The sequence below is a fragment of the Purpureocillium takamizusanense genome, chromosome 1 (assembly GCF_022605165.1).
Source record: "Purpureocillium takamizusanense chromosome 1, complete sequence".
NCBI lineage: Eukaryota > Fungi > Ascomycota > Sordariomycetes > Hypocreales > Ophiocordycipitaceae > Purpureocillium > Purpureocillium takamizusanense.
The window spans coordinates 345,003-369,962 of record NC_063068.1 but is presented as its reverse complement, the minus strand read 5'-3'; the positions used below and the strand labels follow the sequence as shown (position 1 = coordinate 369,962).

At 56.3% G+C, this 24,960-nt stretch overlaps 7 protein-coding genes across 8 annotated transcripts; 2 read left to right on the top strand and 5 right to left on the bottom strand.

The window, feature by feature from the left end:
* Window positions 1-9: 9 nt before the first annotated feature.
* Window positions 10-4,496, bottom strand: JDV02_000126 (uncharacterized protein). The gene is made up of 3 exons (XM_047980900.1): window positions 4,128-4,496; window positions 3,129-4,062; window positions 10-3,055 (listed from the first exon to the last, which is right to left on the bottom strand). The coding sequence occupies exons 1-3, from the start codon at window positions 4,251-4,253 to the stop codon at window positions 42-44; spliced, it is 4,074 nt and encodes a 1,357-aa protein (XP_047836858.1). The 5' UTR covers window positions 4,254-4,496; the 3' UTR covers window positions 10-41.
* Window positions 4,497-6,347: 1,851 nt separating this feature from the next.
* JDV02_000125 (uncharacterized protein) lies at window positions 6,348-9,170 on the top strand. 2 transcript variants are annotated; one of them, XM_047980898.1, is made up of 3 exons: window positions 6,348-6,407; window positions 6,555-7,136; window positions 7,210-9,170. In XM_047980898.1, the coding sequence occupies exons 2-3, from the start codon at window positions 6,898-6,900 to the stop codon at window positions 8,771-8,773; spliced, it is 1,803 nt and encodes a 600-aa protein (XP_047836856.1). In that variant the 5' UTR covers window positions 6,348-6,407; window positions 6,555-6,897; the 3' UTR covers window positions 8,774-9,170. The 2 variants fall into 2 exon arrangements, with proteins under 2 accessions (XP_047836856.1, XP_047836857.1); XM_047980899.1 differs by having other exon boundaries at window positions 6,555-9,170.
* Window positions 8,815-11,847, bottom strand: JDV02_000124 (Catalase peroxidase). The gene is made up of 2 exons (XM_047980897.1): window positions 11,256-11,847; window positions 8,815-11,177 (listed from the first exon to the last, which is right to left on the bottom strand). Exons 1-2 carry the CDS (start codon window positions 11,580-11,582, stop codon window positions 9,228-9,230), a joined length of 2,277 nt encoding a protein of 758 aa, XP_047836855.1. The 5' UTR covers window positions 11,583-11,847; the 3' UTR covers window positions 8,815-9,227.
* Window positions 11,848-13,557: 1,710 nt separating this feature from the next.
* JDV02_000123 (uncharacterized protein) lies at window positions 13,558-16,580 on the bottom strand (the record flags this gene model as incomplete). The annotated part of the gene is made up of 2 exons (XM_047980896.1): window positions 13,558-15,564; window positions 16,401-16,580. 2 exons carry the CDS (start codon window positions 16,578-16,580, stop codon window positions 13,558-13,560), a joined length of 2,187 nt encoding a protein of 728 aa, XP_047836854.1.
* Window positions 16,581-17,247: 667 nt separating this feature from the next.
* On the bottom strand, window positions 17,248-19,185 carry JDV02_000122 (uncharacterized protein; the record flags this gene model as incomplete). The annotated part of the gene is made up of 2 exons (XM_047980895.1): window positions 18,727-19,185; window positions 17,248-18,647 (listed from the first exon to the last, which is right to left on the bottom strand). The coding sequence occupies exons 1-2, from the start codon at window positions 18,950-18,952 to the stop codon at window positions 17,248-17,250; spliced, it is 1,626 nt and encodes a 541-aa protein (XP_047836853.1). The 5' UTR covers window positions 18,953-19,185.
* Window positions 19,186-19,844: 659 nt separating this feature from the next.
* JDV02_000121 (uncharacterized protein) lies at window positions 19,845-21,830 on the bottom strand. Its single transcript, XM_047980894.1, has 3 exons — window positions 21,424-21,830; window positions 20,848-21,349; window positions 19,845-20,783 (listed from the first exon to the last, which is right to left on the bottom strand). Exons 1-3 carry the CDS (start codon window positions 21,640-21,642, stop codon window positions 19,951-19,953), a joined length of 1,554 nt encoding a protein of 517 aa, XP_047836852.1. The 5' UTR covers window positions 21,643-21,830; the 3' UTR covers window positions 19,845-19,950.
* Window positions 21,831-22,369: 539 nt separating this feature from the next.
* JDV02_000120 (uncharacterized protein) lies at window positions 22,370-24,648 on the top strand. Its single transcript, XM_047980893.1, has 2 exons — window positions 22,370-23,248; window positions 23,321-24,648. The coding sequence occupies exons 1-2, from the start codon at window positions 22,405-22,407 to the stop codon at window positions 24,622-24,624; spliced, it is 2,148 nt and encodes a 715-aa protein (XP_047836851.1). The 5' UTR covers window positions 22,370-22,404; the 3' UTR covers window positions 24,625-24,648.
* Window positions 24,649-24,960: the final 312 nt, after the last annotated feature.

The window sequence follows — 24,960 nt, the reverse complement described above, 5'->3', positions numbered from 1 at the left end:
CATGCATATTGGCATGTAAACAAATTTATATTCGAAAGTTCCTATTGCAACATTTGCTGCGTCGCGTTCAGCCTGTAGCTCTCATTTTTCTCCATCAGCTCCGCGTGCCGACCACTATCGACAATGCAGCCCCCTTCCACCACGAGAATCACGTTTGCCTTATGCACGGTATGCAGTCTGTGCGTGATTGCCAGTACCGTGGTCCCTGCAGAAGCACTTTCAAGACTTTTTTGAAGAGCCGCCTCGCCTGCCGCATCCAGAGCGCTGGTACTTTCGTCCATGAGCAACAGTCGCGGTCGACGGACCAGGGCACGGGCAATGGCAAGTCGCTGTTTCTGACCTCCGGATAGACGTGATGCCGACGCGCCACAGGGCGTATCGTATCCTTGCGGAAGAGCGACAATTTCGTCGTGGATCCCAGCGGCGCGACAGGCCGCCTCGATCTCCTCATCTGAAGCGTCGTGCCCAGGAACCGCACCCAGAGCAACATTGTGTCGCACGGTTCCGTCAAAGAGGGTGGGATCCTGAGGTACTAATGCGACAATGTCGCGGAAAGAGTCTGGCAGCCTTGAGATGTCCTGATTGTCTATGAGAATAGATCCCGACGTAGGTGCGTATAGCCTTTGAACGAGATTCATGATAGTGCTTTTGCCGGCTCCGGAGGGGCCGACTAGGCCACAAAATTGGTTGGGCTGAATGGTAAAGGAGACCTTATCAAGAACCGGTGTCTCAGGAGTCCTGGGGTATGCGAATGAAACGTCGTTAAACGTGACCTTGACGCCTCCCTTGGCAGTGGCGAAGGGCGGGTCTGGCCTAGGTTTCGCAGCAGACTCGACGTCCGTCCCGTCAGTGCAGATGCCCTTAACGCGAACGGTAGATCCTATGTGGACAATCTCCATGACGCGAGCTATGGCGAGACGAGCCCTGGAAAATTCTGGGGCGAGGGTAAACATGGTGCTCCAGAGCTTCGCGCCTGTGAGCATGGCGACTAAGACGATGAGAAGGTCTCGCTGTGTGTATTCGCCCTTCATGATGAGCTGGGATCCCCACCAATACGTCAAACCGTTGACGAATGGAGAAGTCGTGTGAGAAATCGACAGCAGGATGTTGGTTGTGGCTGCTGACCGGACGACCTGGTTCATGGGCGGCGCCAGCAACCGCTTGTACGACTCCATATAGGTGGTCTCGAGGGAGAGTGTCGCCACGCTGCGGATAGATTGAATGGCTTCAGATGCCAACGAATTAGCCTTTGCAAACGACTCCTTGTGTCTCTCTTCGAAGCGGGCCAACATGCGCAATTGCATGAAGCCAGATCCGAGAAGGATCGGGATGGAGACCAGAGCGACGAGAGCGATCTTCCAGGCGTAGATGTGAGAGATGATGACGCCGATGATGATGTTGACGCCGATCGCGAATATAGTTCCGAATGTAGAGCCGCTGAAGCTTCCAATAGCCATGCAGTCCTTGGTGATGATTGACAGCAAGGCAGAGGGAGTGCGACCCAGTGAAGTGTGCCAATCGAGAGACTGTTCCAAGAGCGACCGAAACGATAATGTGCGCAGAGCAAACAGAATCCTCTCGCCGATGATGCCGAATCCCAACCAGGCAAAGAAGTTTGCAAACAACTCGATTGCGCCAAGCATGAAGATGAGCCCACCGAAGAAGCGACCCATGGACAAGATACGCTCGACGGTGCTCTGACACGGGTTCAAGGCCCCAACCGTGTAGCCAAAGATCATTCCAGAGCCCGTAAACACAGCCCCAACGAAGACGGCGGCGAAAAGAGCGAGGACGAGCCACCCCAGGGAGGGTCTGATGAGCCAGAGGATGCCTTTCAAGACGCTGCTGAACGGCCTTTGAGTAACGTTCTTGCTGCCGACTTCGTCACCGTCATCATTTCCACTAGACTCCGACTTCTCGTGTGAAGTGGATTGCGGCTTCTTGTTTGTAGTATCGCGGTCGAACAAGTCGCCATCACCTTTTTTGCCTAAATCGTCCACAGAGGTGCTTGAGAGGCATTCGGTTTCTTCTGGGTCGCCACCACTCGCGTTCACCTTCTGCAATCTTGCCAACGCTGCAAATTTTCCATCCTCCCTGGCCATAAGTTCAGAATAAGTTCCTTGTTCCATGACCTCCCCGCCTTCCATGACGATAATGTTGTCGGCCTCGCGGATCGTGGCAAGTCGGTGGGCGATGGAGATGATTGCTTGTTTGCGAGAGGCAGCCACGCGCGCAATGGCGTCCTGCATGCGACGCTCGCTCGCAGAATCGACGCTGGCAGTAGCCTCGTCAAGAATGAGCACCTCGGCGTCCCGAATTAGAGCCTGCGCAAGCGCAATGCGTTGACGCTGGCCGCCACTGACCGAGGTGCCTTTGGGACCGACAGAGGTTCCATATCCAGCGCTTAGACGATCGATGAACTCGGCAGCGTCGGCTTGTTCCGCTGCCTTTCGTACGCAATCGGCAATCTCAGCCAAGCCGCCCCCTTGAGCTTCTGCCCAGGACATTGCATCCCTTCCTTTTGCGGCTGCTTGGGCCAGTAACGGGCCACCAAGAAAGGGCTTGAGGTGCCGATGACGCTCATGGGGCGAGTTGACAAGTCCCAGGGCAATGTTCTCCAGTATAGAACAGTTAAACAGGGAAGGCTCCTGCTGTACAAAGGTCATGCAGCTTCTCAGCGTGCGCACATTGAGATTTCTAATGTCTTGCCCATTCATCTCGATGCATCCGTCCGTAGGATCATGTAATCGAGCGATCAAGGAAGCGATTGTCGACTTGCCGCTACCTGAAAGGCCAACAATTGCGGTGTACTTGCCAGCCGGGAACTCAAGGTTGATGTTTCGCAGGGCGGGTTGCCCTGGCCGCGTTGGGTACTCGAACGTGACATTGCGAAACGTGATGCTCTTTGGTGTGTCTGATGGCAGAGCCAGGCCGGCATCCGAAGTGCCGTCGATAGCAGATGGCTCTTTGATGTCTCTGATGAGACGCTGATACGCGGAGACTGCGCCGCCGATGAATGGGAGCATTGGTGCTATCCCCCCCAGCATAACGCAGGCTATTCGCAGTTAGTATTATGCTGTGGCCGCAATTTTTGTTGCGGGTTGCAACGGCGCCATTATACGACTCACCGTCGATTAGAAGATACACAATGGCGTAGATCTGGCCAATGGATGATCCCTCACTGTTGTCTCTGGCTGCCTCGGCGATTTTGATACTGCCTTGCCAAAAGGCCAGGGCGTTTGCGCTATATGCGAAGAAGTAGATCAAGCCTGTCTGCACCGAGGCAATGATGGCCTTGGCAATGGCGTGCTTGTGTGCGACAGACATATGCCCAACGAACATGTCCTCGAGTCGAGAAGCGGCGCCGAATGCCTGAACCACGGGTATGTGCGATAGCGCCTCTGACGCAATCGATGAGGCAGATGCAACTGCTTCGCTATGCCTTTCTGCGAACTTTGCCGTGTACCTGCTGCCAATGGCGCCGGAGAGAAGAAACGCCGGCATCACGGATATCAGGATACCCGCCAGCCGTGGCTGTTGCGAGAAGGCAATGACAAACACCGTGGTCATGAAGCTCAAGGTGGAAACAATGGCGCCGACCTTTTCGGATGTGCCTGACTGCACGGCTGCGATGTCGCTTTGCAGCCTGCTCGAGACCTGCCCTGCCGATCCACGAGTGTCGAAGAACGAAGGCGGCTGCCGCAGCAGTGCGGCGACATAGTGATTGCGTAGACGCTGGGCGAGCCGCTGGCTGACGATGCTCCAAGCGGTGAGGTAGCAGTAGATGAGAACGAACGCAATGGCGCCAATCCATGCGGTTTTGATGACCTTGTCGTTGATGGACGACTCGTAACGGAAGGGATCTTGGCCGGAGCCATTTTCGGCGGCGCACGTCGCGCTGTTAAAGTTGTCTACCAGCTGACCGAAGAGCACTCCAATCAAAGGAAATGGCACGCCGGCTCCCACGGCACATATCGTTCCAAAGATGATGAGAGCAATGTCAACCCAGGTGGGCTCGGCGGCGAATAGGAGTCGGAAGAAGGCGAAGAATTGGCTGAATATCTAGAACAACATGTTCAGTCAACCTGTGTCACGATCCGTGTAACATCACGCCACCAGCAGCTTACGTGTTTCCCTTGCTTCTCGCTCTGGCTTTTCGGACTGCCCTCACTTTCTGCTCCTTGTCTGGCCATTTGCCCTTGGTCCTGCCCAGCTTCTTCCTCGCCCCCGCGCTTTTCCTTCTCCGAAGGCATTGCCCCCGAGTACTTGCGTCGTGCGGCAAGCTTGTGGTTCACCGACCAAAACACATTGACAATGAACGTAACGAAAGTTGAACAAAAAGAACTACTCTTCCGGCCTCTCGGTGGCAGTGAGGGTAGGGTCACAAAGTGCCCAGCTGTTAAACGACGGTATCGGGCTTAGAGAAGCCTTCTCTCCGGCAGTCTTCAATCGCGGTGTGGCTGACTGACGAACGAGCCAAGGCGGCAGCCACTTCCTCAGAAACTAGGTCTTGGGCTTGTTGGGCATTTCTCCGAGATCAGATAAGCTCGAGCGAGCATGTGACGCCTGGTGCCAAGAGAAGCTTGGCGGGAGTTACTCGCGCACTTCATCACATGTACCTTGATTGTACCGAACAGGGGGGGCTGCATCAGATAATTAGGGAGTGTCGGTAGTGAAAAGCGGCAGGCAGGCCGACGCGAACGTTCCCGCAGCCATTAATGGGCACCCACCATGCAAGAGGAGCTAGCCGTCCCTTGCTTGACCTTGACAATCACTTCCGCTGTTGAGAAAATTATTACGTTTTCTTTGCCGCCGTGGCACTTCGCAGCTCCTCGGCCGAGGCAGGTCGCATTTCCGACGCAGCTGGTGATTGATGCCGCACAGGATACCAACCCATACCTAGACACAAGATTTTCACGGTTGGCAATGCAAGTGGGAAACGTCTGCATGGCAATATGGATGCATGGATCGCCATTGTCGACGTACGTTTAGGGCCCGCTATGGTGGCTGGTTTCGACCATCCGCGGGACAGCGCTCGTCATATATTATCTGCCTCATTCTTGTAGGCGGACAAGATATTGTTGCTTAGAGATCTCACGGCTCCTCTCTAACCCTGTGAGCAAATGTTCAGCAATTGCAAAGGGCACCAGTCGTCTTTATCCTTAGCCCAGGACCTGTCCAGCAAGATGTATGTCTGGCAGCCATTCAACAGCTTTTGCGCCATGAAGCCCACGCTGGCATTCGTCTCCGTTCCCCTGGATTTCTATCTACATCAGTCATCGAAAACGATACGATTTGGTTCCGAAAAGTCAGACGCGTTTCGACGATTGATATAAGAAGACGAACACATTGCTGCCAGCAAAGTGCGTGCAGTCTGTCGGCGTGTTCTGGGAACGCTCTGTAAGGCGGGAATGGGCTCAGTTTCTACACGACTGCATGGGTTTCAGATCATCTCGGGATCTGGATATTTTGCGTATTTTCATCTATACGAATGGATACATCGTGGCACGCACAGCCCATGAGCATTATTGAAACTTATAGGCATGGAATACTCTGATGGATGGGATCGGAGAGCCGAATGTTCTGTGTCCCTGATGTTTTGCGTCCCTAATTATACTGTATAACGATGTCGACCACTATTGGTGTGCCATTGACAAAGTCCTGCCAGCATCTATTGACAAGCTGGGGAGGTCGCAGCCTACCTGTATCAATAATACATAGCGACGAGAGAAGACGCGGTGACCGAAGCGCCAACGTCCCAAGTTGACATGAAGCCTCTGCTCCTTGAGTCACACAATGAGCATGCGGGAAGACAGCTTTAACACTGTTGGTGCGGAAGAGGAGATGGGGGCTCAGAGAGAGCGACGCGATGATCCTTGCCATTGACGCCGATGCCCTGGATTCCGCGTACGGTGAACCAGCCACTAAACCCTGCTGGTTGAGTTAGCCCGGCGCTGCGAGAACAAAGCGGCGGGTTTGGTGTGCCTGTTGGTTTGGTGGATGCAGACGGACAAGGACCGATGTGGGCATCCCACACAGCCTGTCAACGGCTGAGCGGGGGGAGGTCAGACGAGACAGCTGCGCCGCATCCCATCTTATCAGATCCTCTTACGCAAGACTTTCTCGACCATCTTTCCCGTCCAACATGCTGCAGCACGTGTGTACTACCATAGAAGCACGCACCCTCGGCTGCCGTCGGGTATTGATGCGACCGCTAAGTTTTTGTTGGACACCAGATAGTTGTCGCCGCTCTTGGCGAAGCTGCCGCTGCCGCCAACGATTTCCCTCTTGGATCCAGTCCCGCCGAGCAGGAGGTGGCGTGTGATGGATGGGGCCTATGGGTCCGAGTTTAAACTGACGCCCGCATCTAATCAGATCCTTGGGCCTGGGTGCTGTTTTCGTGACTGGTGAATTGCATCCCCCCCCCCCCTCCCACCTCCCCCCTGCACGGCTTCCACGTTTGTCCTGCACCGGACAGAACGCTGGCTTAATCGAACGGGCATGATCACGCGTGTTGGATGCTGTGCCAAGCTCACAGGACCGGACGGTATTAGGGTACCTACAGGCCCCTTCCCCCAACCACCATTTGGCGGTGATGGACCCAGGCGGTTTAAGCGCTGCCGCCGTCGCACTCAGGGGGCGAAGGGTTCGAATAATCCCAGTCCTCCGGGGCCTGCAGATTTTTTTTTTCTTTCTTCCCTCGGATGATAATTGAGATCGAATAAGTCACGCTTGTCGCCGGGATCTTCCGTTTGTCTTCCCAAATGCGTCGCTATATCTATCTTTGTTCGTAACTTTTCGCCAACACCTTCGTCTCTCTGCAAATCGCTCTTATTATCATTAGCCTTTTTCCAGAACTCCCTCTCCCTGTTTTTGCCGACGGCATTGACGACAACAATGCACGCAGTTGGCGCTGACGGGCCTCGGCCGCAGGTTGGCGACCACGCTGTAACCGTCGACGAAGAGAAACATCCTGCTCAAAACGATGTCACCTCGGCCGCGGTCATGTCGGACGACCACGCCAAGAATGAAGAGGACAACAATTCCAACAACGGGGAGTTCCAAGATGGCGTGAAGCGCGTCCGTGCCATCACGACCGCTTGGTCGAAATGGACGCTCTTCACCATGTTTGCGCTGTATGTGTAGCAGCGACGCCGGCAGTTGAGCTCGCATGTCTGGTTCGTTCAACGTTGCTAATAAAAATCGTAGCCTGTATCTGGTCACCTTTGTGGATTATCTCCAAAATGCGGTTGATTCAGCGCTCAACCCGTACATCACCTCCTCTTTTGGGAGCCACGGCCTTCTCAATGTTGGCAGCGTCCTGTCCACCATCATTGGCGCATGCGCCCCGTTGGGTTTGTCCAAGATCATCGACGTCTTGGGCCGCGTCGAGGGCTTTACGCTCATGCTCCTCGTCTCCGTCATCGGTAGCATCATGAAGGCCGTCGCCAAGAACGTCTCTACCTATGTCGCCGCCCACACGCTCTACTGGACGGGTCACATCGGGATTGGCTACGTCGTCCGCGTTATGCTTTCCGACATGAGCAGCCTCAAGAACCGCATGCTTGTCATCGGCTTCAATCAGACGCCAAGAATCATCAGCAACTTGGCCGGCCCCAATATTGCAGCAAAGTTTCTTAACGGGCTCAATTTCCGCTGGGCCTTTGGCGCCTTCGCCATCATCCTGGTCGGATGCAGCTTGCCGGCCATGGGCCTCATGACTTACATGTTCCGCAAGGCTCTCAAGAATGGCCTCTTCCAGAAGCGAGCACCATCGGGAAGGAAGTGGCACGAGTCTGTCAAGCATTATGTCATTGAGATTGACTTGGCCGGCATGTTACTCATCATGGGCGCGCTTTCTTGCATCCTGCTGCCATTCAGCTTGGTGAGGTACGCTCCACAGCAGTGGAAGACGCCATACATCATCGCCATGCTGGTGCTTGGCGTGATCCTATTCCCCGTCTTCTACATTTGGGAGGCCAAGTTTGCGCCAGTACAATTCTTGCCCTGGAAATATCTCAAGCAGGGGACCATCATTGGCTCCTGCTTGCTATACGGCATCATGTTCTTGTCCACCTTTACTTGGAACGGCTACTTCAACTCGTACCTGCAGGTGGTGCATAGGCAGAGCGTGGAGCATGCGGGATACATTGTCAACACCTACTCCCTCACATCATCGTTCTTTGGGCCCATCATCGGTTACATCATTCACAAAACCGGCAACTTCAAGTGGACCGCCTATAGCGGCGTGCCGATCATGCTGCTGGGGACGGCGCTCATCCTGCCTTTCCGCCAGCCCGACGCGCCCGTGGGAATTCTCGTCTTCACCCAGTTCCTTGTGGGCCTGGGCAGCGAGGTCTTTGTCATTTGCAGTTCGCTTGCAGTCATGGCTCCCGTCACGCATCAATACATTGCCGTCACCAACGCGCTTGCCGGCTTGTTCGGCGGCTTCGGCGCCTCAATCGGTTTGTCCATCGCAGGAGGAATTTGGAACAATCTCCTGCCCCAGGAGCTGTACAATCGTCTTCCTGAGGCGGCGAAGGGTCGATCGGCACAAATTTTCGGTGACATCAAATTGCAAATGTCGTTCCCCGACGGTTCGCCGGAGCGGGACGCTATCGTTGCAGCCTATGCTCACGTCATGAGGTACATGCTCATCACTGGAGTGGCTTTGATGCCTCTGTGCTTGCTGTCCATTGTTGTCTGGAAGAACATCAATGTCAAGAAGATCGAGGAGGAAAGGGGCAAGCAGACAAAGGGCACTACTTTCTAAAGGACGGGTCGATCACATTAACGGCAATCTCTAATAGCAACCTGCAGTCTTCTTCTGCTTCAGGACATTAGTGTTCTAATCACCTTAAGAGCGAAATACATGACACGGCAATGAGACCGCTCTTGGTTCATACAGTGGAGGTGGTGGATTCTCTGTCAGCTCAAGCCATACCCTGACCAGCATCACCTCCACACGCTTCGGTCTACGAAGTACAAGACTAATCATATTAACACACCCGAAAAAGGCGATAACCAGTCAATTTCTTTTCAATTGGTGCCGCCTGCAGTTTTGTTTCAACAATTAGTGTTCAAGTCATACTCCGTGCCATCGACAGCTCATTTTGCTTCGCACATGTTTGACCACACATGTACGTTTCCTTTCGTACTCAAGAAACTACTCATCGGAAGTTCTCTGTCGGTATCCCTTTCATCCCCTCACTAAGAGTGGGCTTTGCTCACAGCCGGCTCGTAGCCCGCTGGCTGGCCTCCTTGCTCAACTCAAATCGGTCCAAGTTCATGACCTTGTCCCACGCGGCAATGAAGTCCTTCACAAATCTCTGAGCACCATCGGCGCTACCATAAACCTCAGCAACGGCACGCAACTCGGCCTGAGAGCCGAAAGCAAGGTCAGCCCTAGTGGCCGTCCACTTCTTGGCACCGCTCTTGCGGTCGCTGCCCTCAAAGACGTCCCCGTCGGAGCCAGCCTGCTTCCAGACAGTGCCCATATCCAGGAGGTTGACAAAGAAGTCGTTGGTCAGAGTTCCGGGCCGGCTGGTGAAGACGCCGTGGGCCGAACCGTCGTAGTTGGTGTTGAGGACACGCAGGCCACCAACGAGAGCTGTGAGCTCAGGGGGCGACAGAGTGAGAAGCTGCGCCCTGTCGATCAGGAAGTTCTCCAGCTTGATTCTGTCGGTAGACTTGCCGTAGTTGCGGAAACCGTCGGCATACGGCTCGAGGTGTCCAACAGACTCGACATCGGTCTGCTCCTGTGTGGCATCCATGCGGCCCGGGGTGAAAGGGACCGTCACGTCGTTGCCAGCGTCCTTGGCGGCCTTCTCGACGGAAGCGCAGCCAGCCAAGACGATCAGATCGGCCAGGGAAACTTTCTTGCCACCACTTTGGAATTGCTTCTGAATTTTCTCCAGAGTGCTGAGTACTTCCGCAAGCTGACGAGGGTTGTTGACCTCCCAGTCCTTCTGCGGCGCGAGGCGGATGCGGGCGCCGTTGGCACCTCCACGCTTATCGCTGCCGCGGAACGTCGACGCAGAGGCCCAGGCAGTGGACACAAACTTGGAAGGGTTTACGCCGGAGGCGAGGATCTCCTTCTTGAGGGCCGCGATATCACGGTCATCGATGACAGCGTGGTTCAGGGCCGGGATGGGATCCTGCCAAATGAAGTCCTCGGAGGGGACCTCGGGTCCAACATAACGAACACGAGGGCCCATGTCGCGGTGCGTCAGCTTGAACCACGCCTTGGCGAAAGCATCTGCGAACTGGTCGGGGTTCTCCAGGAAGCGGCGGGAGATCTTCTCGTACGCCGGGTCGTAACGAAGCGACAGGTCGGTGGTCAGCATGGTCGGCAGGTGCTTCTTGTTGGGGTCAAAAGCATCGGGGATAATAGGTTCGGCATTCTTGGCCACCCACTGGTTGGCACCAGCCGGGCTCTTGGTGAGCTCCCAGTCGTACTTGAAGAGGTACTCGAAGTACTGGTTGCTCCACTTGGTGGGCGTCTTGGTCCATGTCACCTCGAGGCCACTGGTGATGGTGTCGGGGCCCTTGCCAGTACCGTGGCTGTTCTGCCAGCCAAGGCCCTGAGCCTCGATGCCAGCCGCCTCGGGCTCCTTGCCCACATTGCTGGCGGGCGCAGCACCGTGCGTCTTGCCGAAGGTGTGGCCACCAGCAATGAGGGCAACGGTCTCCTCGTCGTTCATGGCCATGCGGCCAAAGGTGGTGCGAATGTCCCGGGCTGCGGCCACGGGGTCGGGGTTGCCATCAGGACCCTCGGGATTCACATAGATGAGACCCATGTGGGCGGCGGCAAGAGGCGATTCGAGGTCACGAGTGTGGATGTCCTTGGCATCGGGGGCCTTTTGAGCGGCGTCAACGGCACCGTGGTGCTTGACGCCCTCGTTACCGTGCGAGTAGCGGACATCGTTGCCCAGCCAAGTGGTCTCACCACCCCAGTAAACGGACTCGTCGGCCTCCCAGGCGTCGGAGCGGCCGCCGGCAAAGCCGTACGTCTTGAAACCCATGGACTCGAGCGCCACGTTGCCCGTCAGGACGAGCAAATCGGCCCACGAAATCTTGTTGCCATACTTCTGCTTGATGGGCCACAGCAGCCGGCGGGCCTTGTCGAGACTGACGTTATCCGGCCAGCTGTTGAGAGGCGCGAATCGCTGCTGACCCTGTTGCGAGTTGAAACGCTGGTCAGTAACAACCCCGGCAAACCGAGCTCAAGGAAGAGTCGCTCATCTGAATCATACCTGACCGGCGCCGCCACGGCCGTCAAACACGCGGTAGGTGCCCGCGCTGTGCCACGCCATGCGGATGAAGAGGCCGCCGTAGTGGCCAAAGTCCGCAGGCCACCACTCCTGGGAGTCGGTCATGAGCGCGTGGAGGTCCTTCTTGACGCCCTCATAGTCGAGGGTCTTGAAGGCAGCGGCATAATCGAAGTCCTTGCCCAGGGGGTTGGTCAGGTCGGTGTGCTGGCGAAGGATATTGAGCTTGACCGAGTCGGGCCACCAGTCGCGGTTCCTGGTGCCGCCGCCACCAATGTTCATCTCCTGAACAGGACACTTGCGCTCTGCCATGATGCTGCGTGTGTGTGTCTCTCGTCCGTCGGTTGATTGCAAAGTCGAAGCTGCCCCTTGGAGCTGCTGTGCGATGAGCTGATGGAAATGGGAGAGATGCAATTGGGGGGGCTTCAACGCATGAGTGGCGCCACCCCCCGCGTTTTATGTGCCAACGGACCCCGCACCCAATGACGAATAGCCGGAATCTTATTTGCTCGGGGTGAGTCCGCCGAGCGACAGTTACGCACTTTATCCGGGCCATAACGAGACACCAGGCGGTCGGCCCCATTCGATGGTGAAGATTGAGTTACGGCGCGTTAAGGGTCTTATCATTTTCGGACGTCCCGGCCAAGAGCTACCTACGCACCTACCTTCCTTCACAGCGAGCTCGCCGGTCCTTCCGCGTCCGTTCCGTGGTCCCGCCAACGCTTGCGGGCCCTGCTCTCCCTCAAGGTTCTACGGATATACGGGATGTCCACGCGAGGTGAACCTAATACGAGTTATACAATTGGCCGCTACTGTCCCTTTTTCAACCATCAAGGACGATGGAAGCCGAGAGTTTGCGGATCTCGTCGCCCTCCTGGTCCATCTCTCCCGCTCTCGAAGCGGCTTGGTTCCACACAATCGAATTCTGTCCACGTACGAAGTAGTACAAAGTAACATGCAGCTTCCCCGTCAGGCCCATGCCCCCTTGTCTTCAGCGTTGGCACCGGCAGTTCGGTGGAATATGCCGGCCGCCTCCGCCCGGGCCTTTTATTGGTCCCAGCTCCTCAGTTTCGCCAAACCCCCTGGCCCTCCCTCCCTCCGTGATTGCGCGAGGACCTAATAACTTAACCTGCCTGCGTCCATCAACGTTTCCCACAAACCTCGGCTTGCCGCTGAATCCACTGCTATCCAGTCAGTCCACCGGTTTTTGGTCCGGTCTATTACCACGCCGACGACGACCGGTTCTTGAGCTTTCGACGCCCCTTGACAAGTTGGGAAGGCATCAGCGAGCTCCTACCCCGCCACGCTGGCCTTGCCACCCCACCTGAGCGGCTTCCGCGGCCCAGTTTGCCGACCACGGGACGCCTGGTCAACGCGGTCAAGGACTGGACCTGCATGCTTGTCTTCACTGCTTACCAGGGGATGCACGTGCGGAGGGGCAAGTGCTGAGCCACCGCAATGGCTTATTACCTGAGCCCGTATTCGTGAGCAGGTAAACTGTGCAAACTGTTCCTTTGGAGCAAAGCCGCCATCTGCAAGTTCGGTTAGCGTCGAGGAAAGTTTGGGGGCCCCCGTTCCTACCGATGTCCACCGATGCTGTCTCACTGCTTGGGTAAAATGGAGCCCCGAGCCACTTTTCCGCAGCGAAGCTGTTGCGACTCGGGTAGCTACGCCTGCTGAGTTGTTTGGAAACGCTCTAAACGGGTGAATGACGCGCAGATTCCACAGCAACCAGCTGCCGCGGCATTCCAGCTGCAACGGTGGGGACCACTTCTCGTGTCTCCCTCGTTATCCTCCGGCAATTGATAGTCACCTGCCTGAGCCATCCGAAATCGAGCAGCCAATTGAGCAAAGAGCAATTGCCGGTATAAGAGCTGAAGATGTTCCAAGGCATTGAAATGCTAGCAAGCGGCCACAGGATCTTTCCAGCGCGTTCAATCACTTGATCTTTGGTTTTCGAGGCTATCAGGGCTGCACGCCCTGCCCTGGAAAGAGTTAACCACCCCAAGTGGATAAAAAGGCTCGCTTTGCTCAAGGGGGATCCGTCGGTACGACGAAAGAGCCGCAATGCCAAACGAAAAACTGTTCAAACCTTCGCTCGAGGGCGTCGGCCAAGGAACCAGCAGTGGAAGAAGTTTGGCTGCTCTGTAGCCTCGGCGAGTACATGTAGCAGAGATGTTCACGACCAATGAAGCAGCAATGGGCCTCTGCGACGAGTTTTGTGTGTCTCAACCACGCTTGCAATTGCCATATAAGAGTGTCAACCCTGTAGAACAGAAACGTCACGCTATTCAACCTCAGTCCACATCTGTGAAAGCCGCAAGACTTCCGCCCATTCATCTCCGCGGTTCGCGTTAGCCATTCCTGATTGCATATTGTTGAAAAGTTGCGCTCCCGTGGCCCCGTGTTCCGTTTCGTACCACCCAATGGAGCTATTGCCGTGCAGGTTGCCGTCCGTGGTGTCGCTCAATACCGCCATGCTGTTCATGCCCGAGTACATGAGACTCAGCTGCCCCTGATGCATCGCGTTCATCATCCTCATCTGTTTCATCTGCTGTATGAACTCAATCCTGGGGACTGTCTGGATCCAGACTTGCAGTCGCCGACTTGCAAACTCTTTGAACTCATTGAGAGCGGCGTTAGACTCGTCGGAGCCCGGAGTCCCGGCCTCACATGCCTTCAGCCACATGCCGCGCATTCGAGGCGACCAGACTTGACATATCTGGAAACGCTCGTCGTACTCGCCTTCGAACGTGAGCTTACTGCCCAGCGGCGTGTCGGCAACAAAGCTGAGGTAGCAGTTCTCGCAAAAGAGTGCCTCGGGGTATCCCCACCACTTCGCCTTCTCCCGACTCTTGACACCTGCACAAGCCTGGACCCCCGCAAACTTGGCGACGAAATCCGTGAAAGGGTGGAAAATCCCCGTATCGAATGCCTGGATAAATTTGCCCATGTACTGCTTGAACCGTGGACTGGTGACGCAAAAGCTGCAGACTATCGTTGCCTCAGCGTCCCGCGTGACTGGCTCGAAAAAGCTGTCGAGCTCGTGCGCCTGTACGATGCCCGTGTGGCAAGCTTCGCAAATGCTGAAGTCCGCGCATCCACCGGATATTGTCCACCAGTTGCCTCGTATGATCCCATTTGCCGTACACGGCACAAGGCTGGAGATCTTGGCTGCACGTCGTGCAAAGTCGTCAAAGTCTTTTGTAAAGAGTGCCGTTTCAAGAGCGAACGCTATTGGCAGCTTGCTGCTTGACAAATCGCAGGTTCTTCTCTTCCCGAGCATATCCATCCATGCGTCAAAGCCTGTTTTCGGTGGGTGAGCTTCAAACTCGTCCTTGAACCCTGTATATGCGAGCTTGTCCAGGTAGCATGTCTCGCAAACATGGAAGTTATCGATGCCTCGTCGCGACAGATACCACGTGAGCGAGTTCAAGTCGACCTCCTTGCCCTCGCAGACGGGCAGTTGGCAACGTTTAGTCGCGACTGCCACGAAGCCTTGCCAGTCGTTACGTCTGGAAAAGTCCATGGCGGCGCGCATAATGTACGGGATCTGCATGTCGCAGATCCACTTGTCGTTGGGGCCCTGCTGTTGATATGGCGTAAATCTCGTCTCAAAACTCGAACCTACTACTGAGTCTTCGTAGCAGGCCTCGCAGGCAATGAAGCCGTCTATGTCGTTGGCTGCCATGCCAAACCACTTCAAACCATCGTCGGCGGTGACGACGCTTGCACCTTTGCAGGCAGGGATGTCAAGGCGCTTCTGCATAAAGGCCCGCAGCGAAGTTGTATCGTTCGAACGGAGAGACGACGGCCATAAAACGTCCTTGACGCGTGGGTGATGAAAGCCGCAAATAGAAGACGAACCGTCTGGTCGCTTTATGCGAATGAAACTTGACTCCAAGACGGTATTCTTTACATTATCCGCGTGGCAACGGGTACAGATGAGATAGGATGGTACGCCTTCCAGGTGATACCAATCGAGAGCGTAGTCCACCACTCTGGTCTCAGAGCAGAACCGGACAACACCGTTTGGTTCGCCCTTGGCCTTGATGGGCTCCAGTGTCCTCTTCGTAGCTCGTGGTGAGGACTTCAATGGCGGCGGTGGCTGGGAGCCCGGAGGTTGAGGACTGACATTCAGCTTACCCAAGTCGGTGGACAATTGCCCGATGCCGTCTTGAGCATAGCTGGCAGCCTCACCGGTTGAGAGAGCCGGATGGTTACTGCTGGATACCGTCTCGTTCCGGGCAACGGTTTCAGGCGAGTCGTGCGCCGAGGCCGACTGGACCTGGGGCTGCGGAGGCGGATGTGCTTCATTATTGTAGGAACTGTCGTTGCGGCCGTGTTGGTTTGCTTCCAGGCTGTGATTGATTGGCACAGGACGCCGCGGTGGCACTCCATTGCTGATTCCCGGTGCAGGTAGAGGCGAGGCTACGGAATTATGAGAGTTTAACGTGGGATTCGTGGGTACCGGTATGTTTGGGGTGGGCGCAGGCGGCGCTGTCGTGTATGCAGTAGGCCACGACGGTGCATTTTGTACGGCGTGCGCATGAGCGGTAGGTTGTATATACGTCTGGTTCGGCTGGAAATCGTTCGACGGCGTGTAGGGCGCTGGGGGCGCAGCCTGACTACTGTCTTGTTGATACTGAGCGGGTTGCGGTGGCACATAGGGTGCTGGCGGTGGCGGAGGCGGAGGATATGAGTAGAGATGGGGGGAATGGCTATTAGGAACGGGCGGCTGGGCAGTCTGGTACGGCGGTACTGTATATGGAGTCGCCGATACTGGTTGTTGGAAACCCGTGGGGCGAGGATATTCGGGCGGAATCGGGCAGCTTTCATATGTCGTTTGCTGGGTTGTTGGTACTGGGCCAGCAGGTGCATGTTGAGAGCCATAATATGGTGCGGAGGCACTATTCGACTCTCCCCCCATTTGGTTCGGGGGAGGCGGAAAGTAAGGCGCGTTCGCTGCGTGGGGTGAAGGGTATGTAGCCGCCTGGCTCGGTGGTGCGGAGTAGGGTGTTGTCGCGGGGCTCGAATACAATGCAGGTTGTTGAGCCGGCTAGTAGTATGAAGATAGCTGTCCGTTAGAAGTTGATATCATCCCAACAAGGCGGCTGTTGCTCTACTTACGGGGTTGGCGTTGTGATGGCCAGCGCCGTACTGTGCGCCGCCGCCGTAGCCGTATCCCTGCGGCGGTTTGGAGGAACTCGATTGATCCTGCAGCTTCGACACTCGCTGCTGGACCTGCTGCTGGCCGGCGGCATAGGCCTTGGCTAAGCCGGTCTTGAACGCCTTGCCGAGGGAGTCCATGGTGGCTTTCGATATGTTTTGTCCCTGCAACCTTTTGGACGTGAGGAATCAATATTGACGAAGTCGATAGGGGACAGACAAGACCTTCGCAAAATCGTTGCGGGCGAGGCCTCGTCGCGGGACTTGGGCGGACCATATATTCGCTCATGGGGGCCCCATCGTGAAACCGTCAACGGGCGGTCTCGACTCTTCCACGATCCCAGATATGCCTTGCATGCTCTGTGGCTGCCTCGTGTCATCGGCGGGGCACGACCAACGCCATGTCAACGCCCAGGGGACACATACAGATCATGGCGCACAAGTCCGCCCGCCGGATCCTGGGGCTGAGCTCGTTTATTGGTGAATTGCATTAGCCTTTCCATGAAAGTAGTATGACCCTGCGCTTTGCGGCTGAAATCTGCTTACCGTGATACGACATGAGTATCCCTGCGATCAGTACGTTACGCCCAACGGGAGCCTAGTTTGAGCCCCGTGCGGAATGTCGACCTAACGAAACTCATGTTGGGGGCGACCAAATGGCACGATTCATTGGTAAGAACTGGGTCACAGTATACAGTGCTTTACTTCGTGCTACATGTATATACATTTGCCCTCAACTCTGGAACGCAGCCAACACGAAACCCCAATTTCATCAATGGCTCTTTGATCATTTGCGAATCGCGTCGCGTCATTTCTCCTCACGCACCTCGACATCATTATGAACGTGAGCAACATGCTTCCGAAGAGAGGCCTTGACAGGGTCATCGGCCTCAAAAATTTCCGACATCTCTTCCAGAGACCGTCGGCGAGTTTCGACAGAAAAGAAGTAGCTGACGGTCGCCTGCATAAAGTCCCACCCAATGAAGATGATGTAGGTATACCAGCCGATTTTCTGCAAGGCAATCGGGAAGCAGAACTGGTTGATAAAGGCAAGAGCATGGACAAAGGCAAACACAAATGCAATGCCCTTGCCTCTCTGTTCATATGAAAGGCATTCCACAGGGTACAGCGCTTGGAGAGGCGTCATGCCGAAGTTGTAACACCACCCGAAGATGAAGATGAAGGCAATGCCGGCAGAGGCGGCGGTTGAAGACTTTGTGCTTGCATAGGCGCCCGCACCCCCAGTGATGCCGGCGAAGCAAATGGCGCAGGCCACCGAGGTCCAGATACAGGTCGGACGACGGCCCATCTTTTCGATCAGCGAGGCACCGACGTACGCCGCGACAGCCGAAATCGCGGTGTAGCCCAGGTTAATGTTGAGGACCTGATCCGACTTGGTTAGGCCCGCTGTTGCCAGCATGGCCGGGAGATAGTAGCTGACGACGGCATTACCAGAGCATTGGCCCCAGACGGAAGGGATGAGGGCATTGAACATGCGCCACCTCGCGGAGCGAGTCTTGTAGAGGTCGCTATAATCCCACCAATGCTTGTCCGACCCGTTGAGCGTGATGACCTGGCGGTATTCATCCATCTGAAGACGAACGAGGGGGTGGTCCGGCCTGCCTGCGCCGTGGTACTTGGTAAGGAAAGCCAGGGCCTGCTCCTCGCGATGGTTGGCAAACATCCACCGCGGTGACTCGGGGAAGCTCAAAACAGAGAAGCAGACGATGGCTGGGCAGATCATCTGGCACCAGACGGGAATCTGCCAGGCGGCGTCGCCTCCGTACTGCACCGAGCCGCGGGTGACGCCAGCGGCCATGAGGGCCCCCACGGCATACGTGCAGTTGTAAAACGCCGTCAGGACGCCGCGATAGTTGGGGGGCGATATCTCGGCGATCCAAATGGAGCTGGCCGCGCGAGTGATGCTGACGCCAAAGCCGAGGAAGAAACGGCCGGCCACGAATTGAGGCGTGTTCTTGGCCAGGCCGGACAGGATGGTGCTGGCAATGACGATGACGCTCCCGATGAAGATTCCCATGCGGCGACCGCGAAAGTCGCACGCGGGACCGGTGACGGGGAGGGACGCAATGGTGCCGACAGTGTACATGGCCGAGATGTAGCCCAGCTTGGAGCCCGTCTTTTCTACCTGAAAGCGCTCTCGGAAGCCGTCCATTGCGGGCAGAGAGCCAAAGATGGACCCGTCATAACCTGCAGGAGAGTCAGTCAGTCAGTTGACCTGCGCAACGGAGAGAGTGTGGCGTCTGGACGCGTCTCTGATGGTACGAACCGTTCATGGTAGAGCAAAGAAAGGCTATCATGGCGTAGACGTAGAGCTGCAGCAGAGGCTTGCTCCAAGGATCAAGCTTGTCGGTAGCGAGAGCCTCGGCAAGGCCATCCGCGGAGGGGACGACGTCGTGGTGCACATTGTCGTGATGCACGATCTCGTGGCTCTCTGGTATCTTGTTGTCATCAGAGGCTCGCCATGCAGGCGAGTCCGCAATTGGGGCCGGCATGGTCTTTGGCCGCTCGCTGCGCGGGGGGGAAGCTGGTGAAGAAAGACTTCAATGCAATGTTGCTTTGCGCAACTCGTTGGGCCACGCCTTGATTTGGCAACAGGAGCTGGTGCGTGTCGCAGTGGCGATGGCGCTCATGGCTTCGGAAATGTGAGAAGATGCGAGCATGCATGTATATACATACCCCTTCCAGGCTCGGGTCGAACCACGGCTGCCCAGTGGCGAGCGTGTCGTTCTCGGCTTGGAGTTTACCAACAAGCGAGCCTTCCCCCCCGCGGCGGCGAAAGCCATGAGCGCCGCCGTCGTGTTCTGGGCAGACGGTGCCTCTCCGCATCGGCCCCGGAGTCAAGCCCCCTGTCGCCTGGGGAGTTAGCGCTCGGCGGTCAGGGCCGTGACGCACCCGGAGACTGTCCCATCGGACGCAACGCTAAACAAGTGACTGTGGGTGTTGATGTTAGTAGTCTGGAATCCCCCTCGTCTCAATTGCCATTTCCCGCACCTGATTTTATTCCCCGCCTCCAAAGCGAGCGCCGCATCTCGTGTGAAGACCGACTAACACGAGTTGAGGAATCTAGACATCTCCAGTCAATCCCGGAATCCGGGGACTGTCAGGCTACGCCTCCGCACCCCGGACGCCCCCACAAGCTGGGTTCCTTTTGACTTTCACAACTGGAAGTATGCAGACGCTGCGCATAGAGCGGACCGAAGCCCAACAGCTTGCGGACGCTGGTCACCGCGGCTGGTCCGATGGGCTTTAAGCAGACTCATTGAACATGATCCGCGCCGCATCAGCCCTCATTCGATTTTGCGCAGAATCGCGGCAACGTACATCTATGTCATGTGTCAATATTGCCTTCCAGATGCGATTGAAGCTAAATGAACACACGCCACCGTACAAAGTAGACCATAGAAACTGGCCCGTCTAAAGAATCTATGATTGATGCCAATGTCTGCTTCTCCCACGTTGAATGCGAATGAGAGGCTGCCTCTCATTCCACTCAGCATATACCCGCCTGCAGCAGTCTATTGCCGAATTCGAGAAGATAGTAGTCTCCATACACAAGCCCATGGTTCGCGTACTTGTCCGTCCAGTCCCGGTTGAAGTTGGCAGTGGCACGCTTCAATATCGCATCGAATGGTGGTTCGGACGAGCCACCCCCACCACCCTCGTGTTCAGCGGCAATGGTTGCCCGCCCATCCTCTCCATCCCTGACGACCAGCCTCAGCTCGTCGGTGCTATAGCACAGCTCGAGCGTCTCCTTGACAATGCGAATTGCCGCATCAAAAAACCTGCGGGCGCCTGCCGCATCACCCACGGCATTCAACGAGCTGTGAAGCAACAACAGGCCATTTGCAGCAATCATGCCGGCGGAGCTGTCCCGCAGAGGGTCGCTCTCATCAATGGGGGCATCAAAGTCCCACAGAGGAACATAGCGTCCAGTCTTGGTGCCGTTCTCCAGGGTCACCTCGACTGACGATGGCGCTGACTCCATGCGCTTGATGAAATGCTCGGCCAGACCGCAGGCCGTCGCAAGAAATACGGGGTCCTTGGTCCAGTTGTATGTTTGCGCATAACCCAAGATTCCCCAAGCTTGCCCTCTTGCCCACGTGGAGTCGTCTGCGTAGCCCTGCGCTGTGAGGCGCTGCGACACCTTGCCCGTTTCCGGGCAGAGGTTGGCGACGTGACAGGTCGAATATTGAGTATACATGGAGTCTTCGGACGGTAGCTCCCGCAGATGCGTTTCCCGCACAGTGTGTGCATGCGTCGTGGCGATGTCGATGAGTCGTTGCGACGAAGCATGGTGCCCAGCGTAGTACAGCAGGTCAAGGTCTGTAGTAGCCATGGTTAGTACGTCAATGACCTGCAACCGAAATTTTGGACGAGGATGGCTTACTGCACATGCTGTCGATGATGACAAGAAAGCATCCTTCTTTGCTTGAGAACCCGTGGCAATTGTTCACGAAGGTGTCCCAGCTTCTGATGGCCAAAGTCTTCTCGTTGTAGCGACTCGCCAGACTCTCGGCTGCGGTCAGAATTGATTCCAGGCTCTTTACATTCCCCGTCAGCTCGTAGTCACGCCTCAGCGCCGGCTCAACTATGAACCCAATATCGTGGGTGTCGGTTCTGTATGCCATTTGGTGCAGCGGCTGCGCCCAGTCGCGGCACACTTGGAGAAGGCCCTCCCGGAGCTGTTGTCGCGACTCTGCGGTGACGGTGTCATTGCCGTCGCCGCCGCCCTTGAGAAAATGCTGGGGGTACTTGATCGACCTCTCCAAAAGGCAGTACAGGCTCCCCGGGAAGAACCCGCATGTCCAGAACTCGGCGTCACGATATTGATACACCCCGAAATCGGGTCCAGACTGCGGCACGGTTTCGGGGAAGGTTTCCGGGGGATTCTACGCGAATGTCAGCCAGGCTAGTTCACAGGTGTTTCTGTACACGAAGTCGTGCCGCAGTTCGAAACACCAACCTTCCGTCCAAGGTGCTCAGTCGCCGTCTTCCAAAGTTTGAGGATCGCGTTGTCGGAGTACAGGTTCCTCAACTGCGAAGGAACAGTCGCAATTTTGGTTGCGCCGTTGCGATCGGCTCGTGCTTCGACGGAGCGTGAGAGCTTGCCGCCATTGACTTGCTTTCCTTCTCCGTTCGTGGCTGCCACGCCATTGAGAGAGGAAGGCGTGAGGCTGCCCATTTTCTTCAATCGAGTATGCTTTGTTATACAGGTACGCAAGTGAGGGCGCTCGCTGTGTCGGGGCTGTGAATCCTGGAGCTCGGCAGCTTAAGTAGAAAGGTATTTCACTTGCATTTCGCCTCATTACCATCTGCTAGGGCTCCATTTATGGTCCCCTTTCCCGACTGGAGGCATCAAGTCTGTGTCGGCCCTTCACTTGGTCCGCAGCAGGATGGTGCACGCGGATTACTGCTGCAGGAGCCATTGGCAGCGCTGTTGCGTCGAGGGAGGTGGAACATGGACAAAGGTGCAACAGCAAGATCGACGGCGAGTTGGTCCGGAGGCGGCGCCGAAGCTGGTCCGCACTCCGCAGGCCGGTGCACCGCTGCAACGTGGGGGCCATTTCTGGCCTTCACAGAGTGAGACGGGTCAGTGACGGTTTGTCGTCGATCGGTTGGATGATCAGGCCAAGACGCCGTCGACAAATCATTGTCATCGCGACGGGAAAAAAAAGTGATGGTATTTCGGCGTTGACCCACGCCATTTCGTTTCACAACTCATCACATTCAGGTTGGACAATGCGATGGTGAAGGGGCGAACAGAAAGACCACAGGTTGGGTACAGCTGATGCGGGTACTTTGAAGAGCAGCGTGGGGCTGGACAAGCTGGCGGTGGAACTTATAAGTTGACCAACCTAACCGCCGTGTAGATGAACGGCGGCCTGGACCCTCGGTCCACTGTGAGTCGTGCAGTGTCCGAAGCTACACGACGTTACGAATCACGATGCCGACTCTCGCAGGCTTCTCGGACAACCCGCTGCACACAAAGACCGACATCACCCGGGCATGCGAGGCTCTTCTGCATCCCCTGCTCCCCTACTTCTCCAAGCACCACGCGCGCGTCAGGATCCCAGTAGAATCGGCAGCTCATTTCGACGATCTAGCCGCACAATTAGAGGGTTATGCGCGGCCACTATGGGTTGTCGGAGCGCTATTGTCGGAACCAGACGCAACTGGAGGGATTGATGCACACAATTCGCTGCTCCAGCCGTGGATAGACGGGCTGCAATATGGCGTCGACCCGTCGTCCCCAGAGTTTTGGGGGGACATTGTCGACATGGATCAAAGGATGGTCGAAGCCGAGATCATCTCCTTTGCCCTCCTGACGGCACCGCGTGCTCTCTACGACCCATTATCGGATGATTGCAAAGAGCATTTGGCCAACTGGTTGTACGGCTTGAACGGCAAAGCGATGCCGGAGAATAACTGGCGCTGGTTCCGCGTCATGTCGAATCTAGCCCTCATCAAAGTCTGCGGCCGTTCCAAGGAGCAGCTGTGGCCGTTGATGGAAAGGGACCTCCAGACCCTCGACTCGTTTGACATTGGCGATGGATGGTCGGCCGACGGCCCATGGCGACCGGTCACAGAAGATCCAGAGGATGAGGGAGCCGGACCGAGTGCAGCCTACGGGCGTCACGCCGACTACTATTCCGGCAGTTTCGCCATCCAGTTCAGCCAGCTGTTGTACTCTAAGTTGGCGGCCGACCTCGACCCGAGCAGGGCGGCAAAGTATCGAGAAAGGGCTAGGCAGTTCAGTCGCACGTTCTGGAGATACTTTGACTGCGATGGTAAGCACCCGTGCCGCTTTGGCACATCGTTCCTTATGCGTACCACGATGTGCTGATTGTCCGGTCCTGCAGGCGCTGGTATCCCGTTCGGCAGGTCCCTTACTTACCGTTTCGCCATGAGCGGCTTCTATGCCGCGTTTGCATGTGCTGGGCTTTGTGACGACAGTGACCCTCTGATGTCCCACGGCGCTATCAAGGGCATGCTGCTCCGAAACTTGCGTTGGTGGGCTACCAACTCCGAGGGCATCTTTTGGCCAGACGGCACGCTCAACATTGGTTTCGTGTATCCGAACATGTACATGGCCGAACCCTACAACTCCCCTCAGTCGCCATACTGGGCGCTCAAATCGCTAATCGTGGCCGCTCTGCCTGCCGCGCACCCCTTTTGGGCCGCCGAGGAACTCGCCCACCCACTTCTACACGACACAGGCAAGCAGCCGCCAGTTCATGTCGCCGGAGTAGACTTGGTCAAGCCCGCGCGCCAGATCCTCTGTAACCACGAGGGCGGCAGTCACCATTTCCTGCTCTCATCGGGGCCATTTGCCGTGTGGCCGATGAAGGTGCCAGAGGCCAAGTACTCCAAGTTTGCATACTCGTCGTCCTTTGGTTTCAGCGTCCCAGCGGGCGGCACCATCAATCAGATCGCGCCCGATAACACGCTTGCCTTGAGTCTTGACGATGGCGATACTTGGGCGGTGCGATGGATATCTGTCGGAGAAACCACCACCATTGAGGTGCCCGTAAACGGCGAGATGGTCCCCGCGATGGTGAATCGCTGGCGGCCATGGCGGAAGAGAGCCCTAGAGGTAGAGACGACCCTCGTTGCGCCTTGCAGTCAGTGGCCTGATTGGCATGTGCGTGTACACCGCGTGCGATCTGTGGGCTCTGGGCTCCGACAAGGCGAATCATTTACAGCTGTGGAAGGCGGATTCGCGATTGATGGCCGACGCCGCTCCGATGGCCGTTCCCTATGGAATGGCCGTGCTCAGGGCGGGCCGGACACGCCGTTGAGTGCCTATAACATCACAGACGGCAGTGAAGGCGCTTTCGAAACATCGAAGGCGGCTTTCGTCCTGTCTGCAGCCGGCGCCAGCGGCATCATGGACTTATCACCCCCAGGACCTTTTGAGTCCACAACCGGCGAGGTGATGAAGACGGATCCCAATACCAATCTACTGACGCCGCGCACTCTTCTGCCAATCATTCGCAAGGCTTCCAGCGATACTCTTACCCAGGACTTTGTCTTGGCTACGGCTGTCTTCGCCATCTCATCGAAGCCAGGCCCTAAGCACCGGGCCACGGACAACCTCGGTCACCGATGGGCGCAGACGCCCAGGATCTCTTGGGATCAGGGCGGCCACTTCGCATTGGCTTAGTCTAGGCAGGTCATTTAGTTGTACTTTTAATCTATATCCTTGTCCTACAGCCAGACAACGTGACAGGAGCGATCCGCTGCATTCTTCATGCGAGCACGGGGCCACTGTCTACACGTCGTGTATGCAGACAATACCCCTGATTCACGACATATGTAGTTCAAGACGCCCGGACGCCCGGGTTCAACGAGCGTTTCTGGTGCGTCTCCCTGACAGCACCGAAATCTTCACTAGGGCAAATGTTGCTGAGTGCAACTGAGTGGGCATCCAAGCAGGCCTTTTCTTCGGCCCCAGTCTCAATTCCCCAAATACCACGAGAGGCATCCATCTAGATCTCAG

Bases quoted from the DNA above. Each gene is read 5' to 3' on its own strand.
- JDV02_000126 (XM_047980900.1), bottom strand. From the start codon at position 4,253: ATGCCTTCGGAGAAGGAAAAGCGCGGGGGCGAGGAAGAAGCTGGGCAG. The intron at 4,063-4,127 runs GTAAGCTGCTGG...ATGTTGTTCTAG, and splicing joins GCGAGAAGCAAGGGAAACAC to ATATTCAGCCAATTCTTCGC. The intron at 3,056-3,128 runs GTGAGTCGTATA...AACTGCGAATAG, and splicing joins TGTGTATCTTCTAATCGACG to CCTGCGTTATGCTGGGGGGG.
- JDV02_000125 (XM_047980898.1), top strand. From the start codon at position 6,898: ATGCACGCAGTTGGCGCTGACGGGCCTCGGCCGCAGGTTGGCGACCAC. The intron at 7,137-7,209 runs GTATGTGTAGCA...TAAAAATCGTAG, and splicing joins CTCTTCACCATGTTTGCGCT to CCTGTATCTGGTCACCTTTG.
- JDV02_000124 (XM_047980897.1), bottom strand. From the start codon at position 11,582: ATGGCAGAGCGCAAGTGTCCTGTTCAGGAGATGAACATTGGTGGCGGC. The intron at 11,178-11,255 runs GTATGATTCAGA...AACTCGCAACAG, and splicing joins GCCGTGGCGGCGCCGGTCAG to GGTCAGCAGCGATTCGCGCC.
- JDV02_000121 (XM_047980894.1), bottom strand. From the start codon at position 21,642: ATGGGCAGCCTCACGCCTTCCTCTCTCAATGGCGTGGCAGCCACGAAC. The intron at 21,350-21,423 runs GTTGGTGTTTCG...ACATTCGCGTAG, and splicing joins CTGAGCACCTTGGACGGAAG to AATCCCCCGGAAACCTTCCC. The intron at 20,784-20,847 runs GTAAGCCATCCT...TGGCTACTACAG, and splicing joins CATCATCGACAGCATGTGCA to ACCTTGACCTGCTGTACTAC.
- JDV02_000120 (XM_047980893.1), top strand. From the start codon at position 22,405: ATGCCGACTCTCGCAGGCTTCTCGGACAACCCGCTGCACACAAAGACC. The intron at 23,249-23,320 runs GTAAGCACCCGT...CCGGTCCTGCAG, and splicing joins GAGATACTTTGACTGCGATG to GCGCTGGTATCCCGTTCGGC.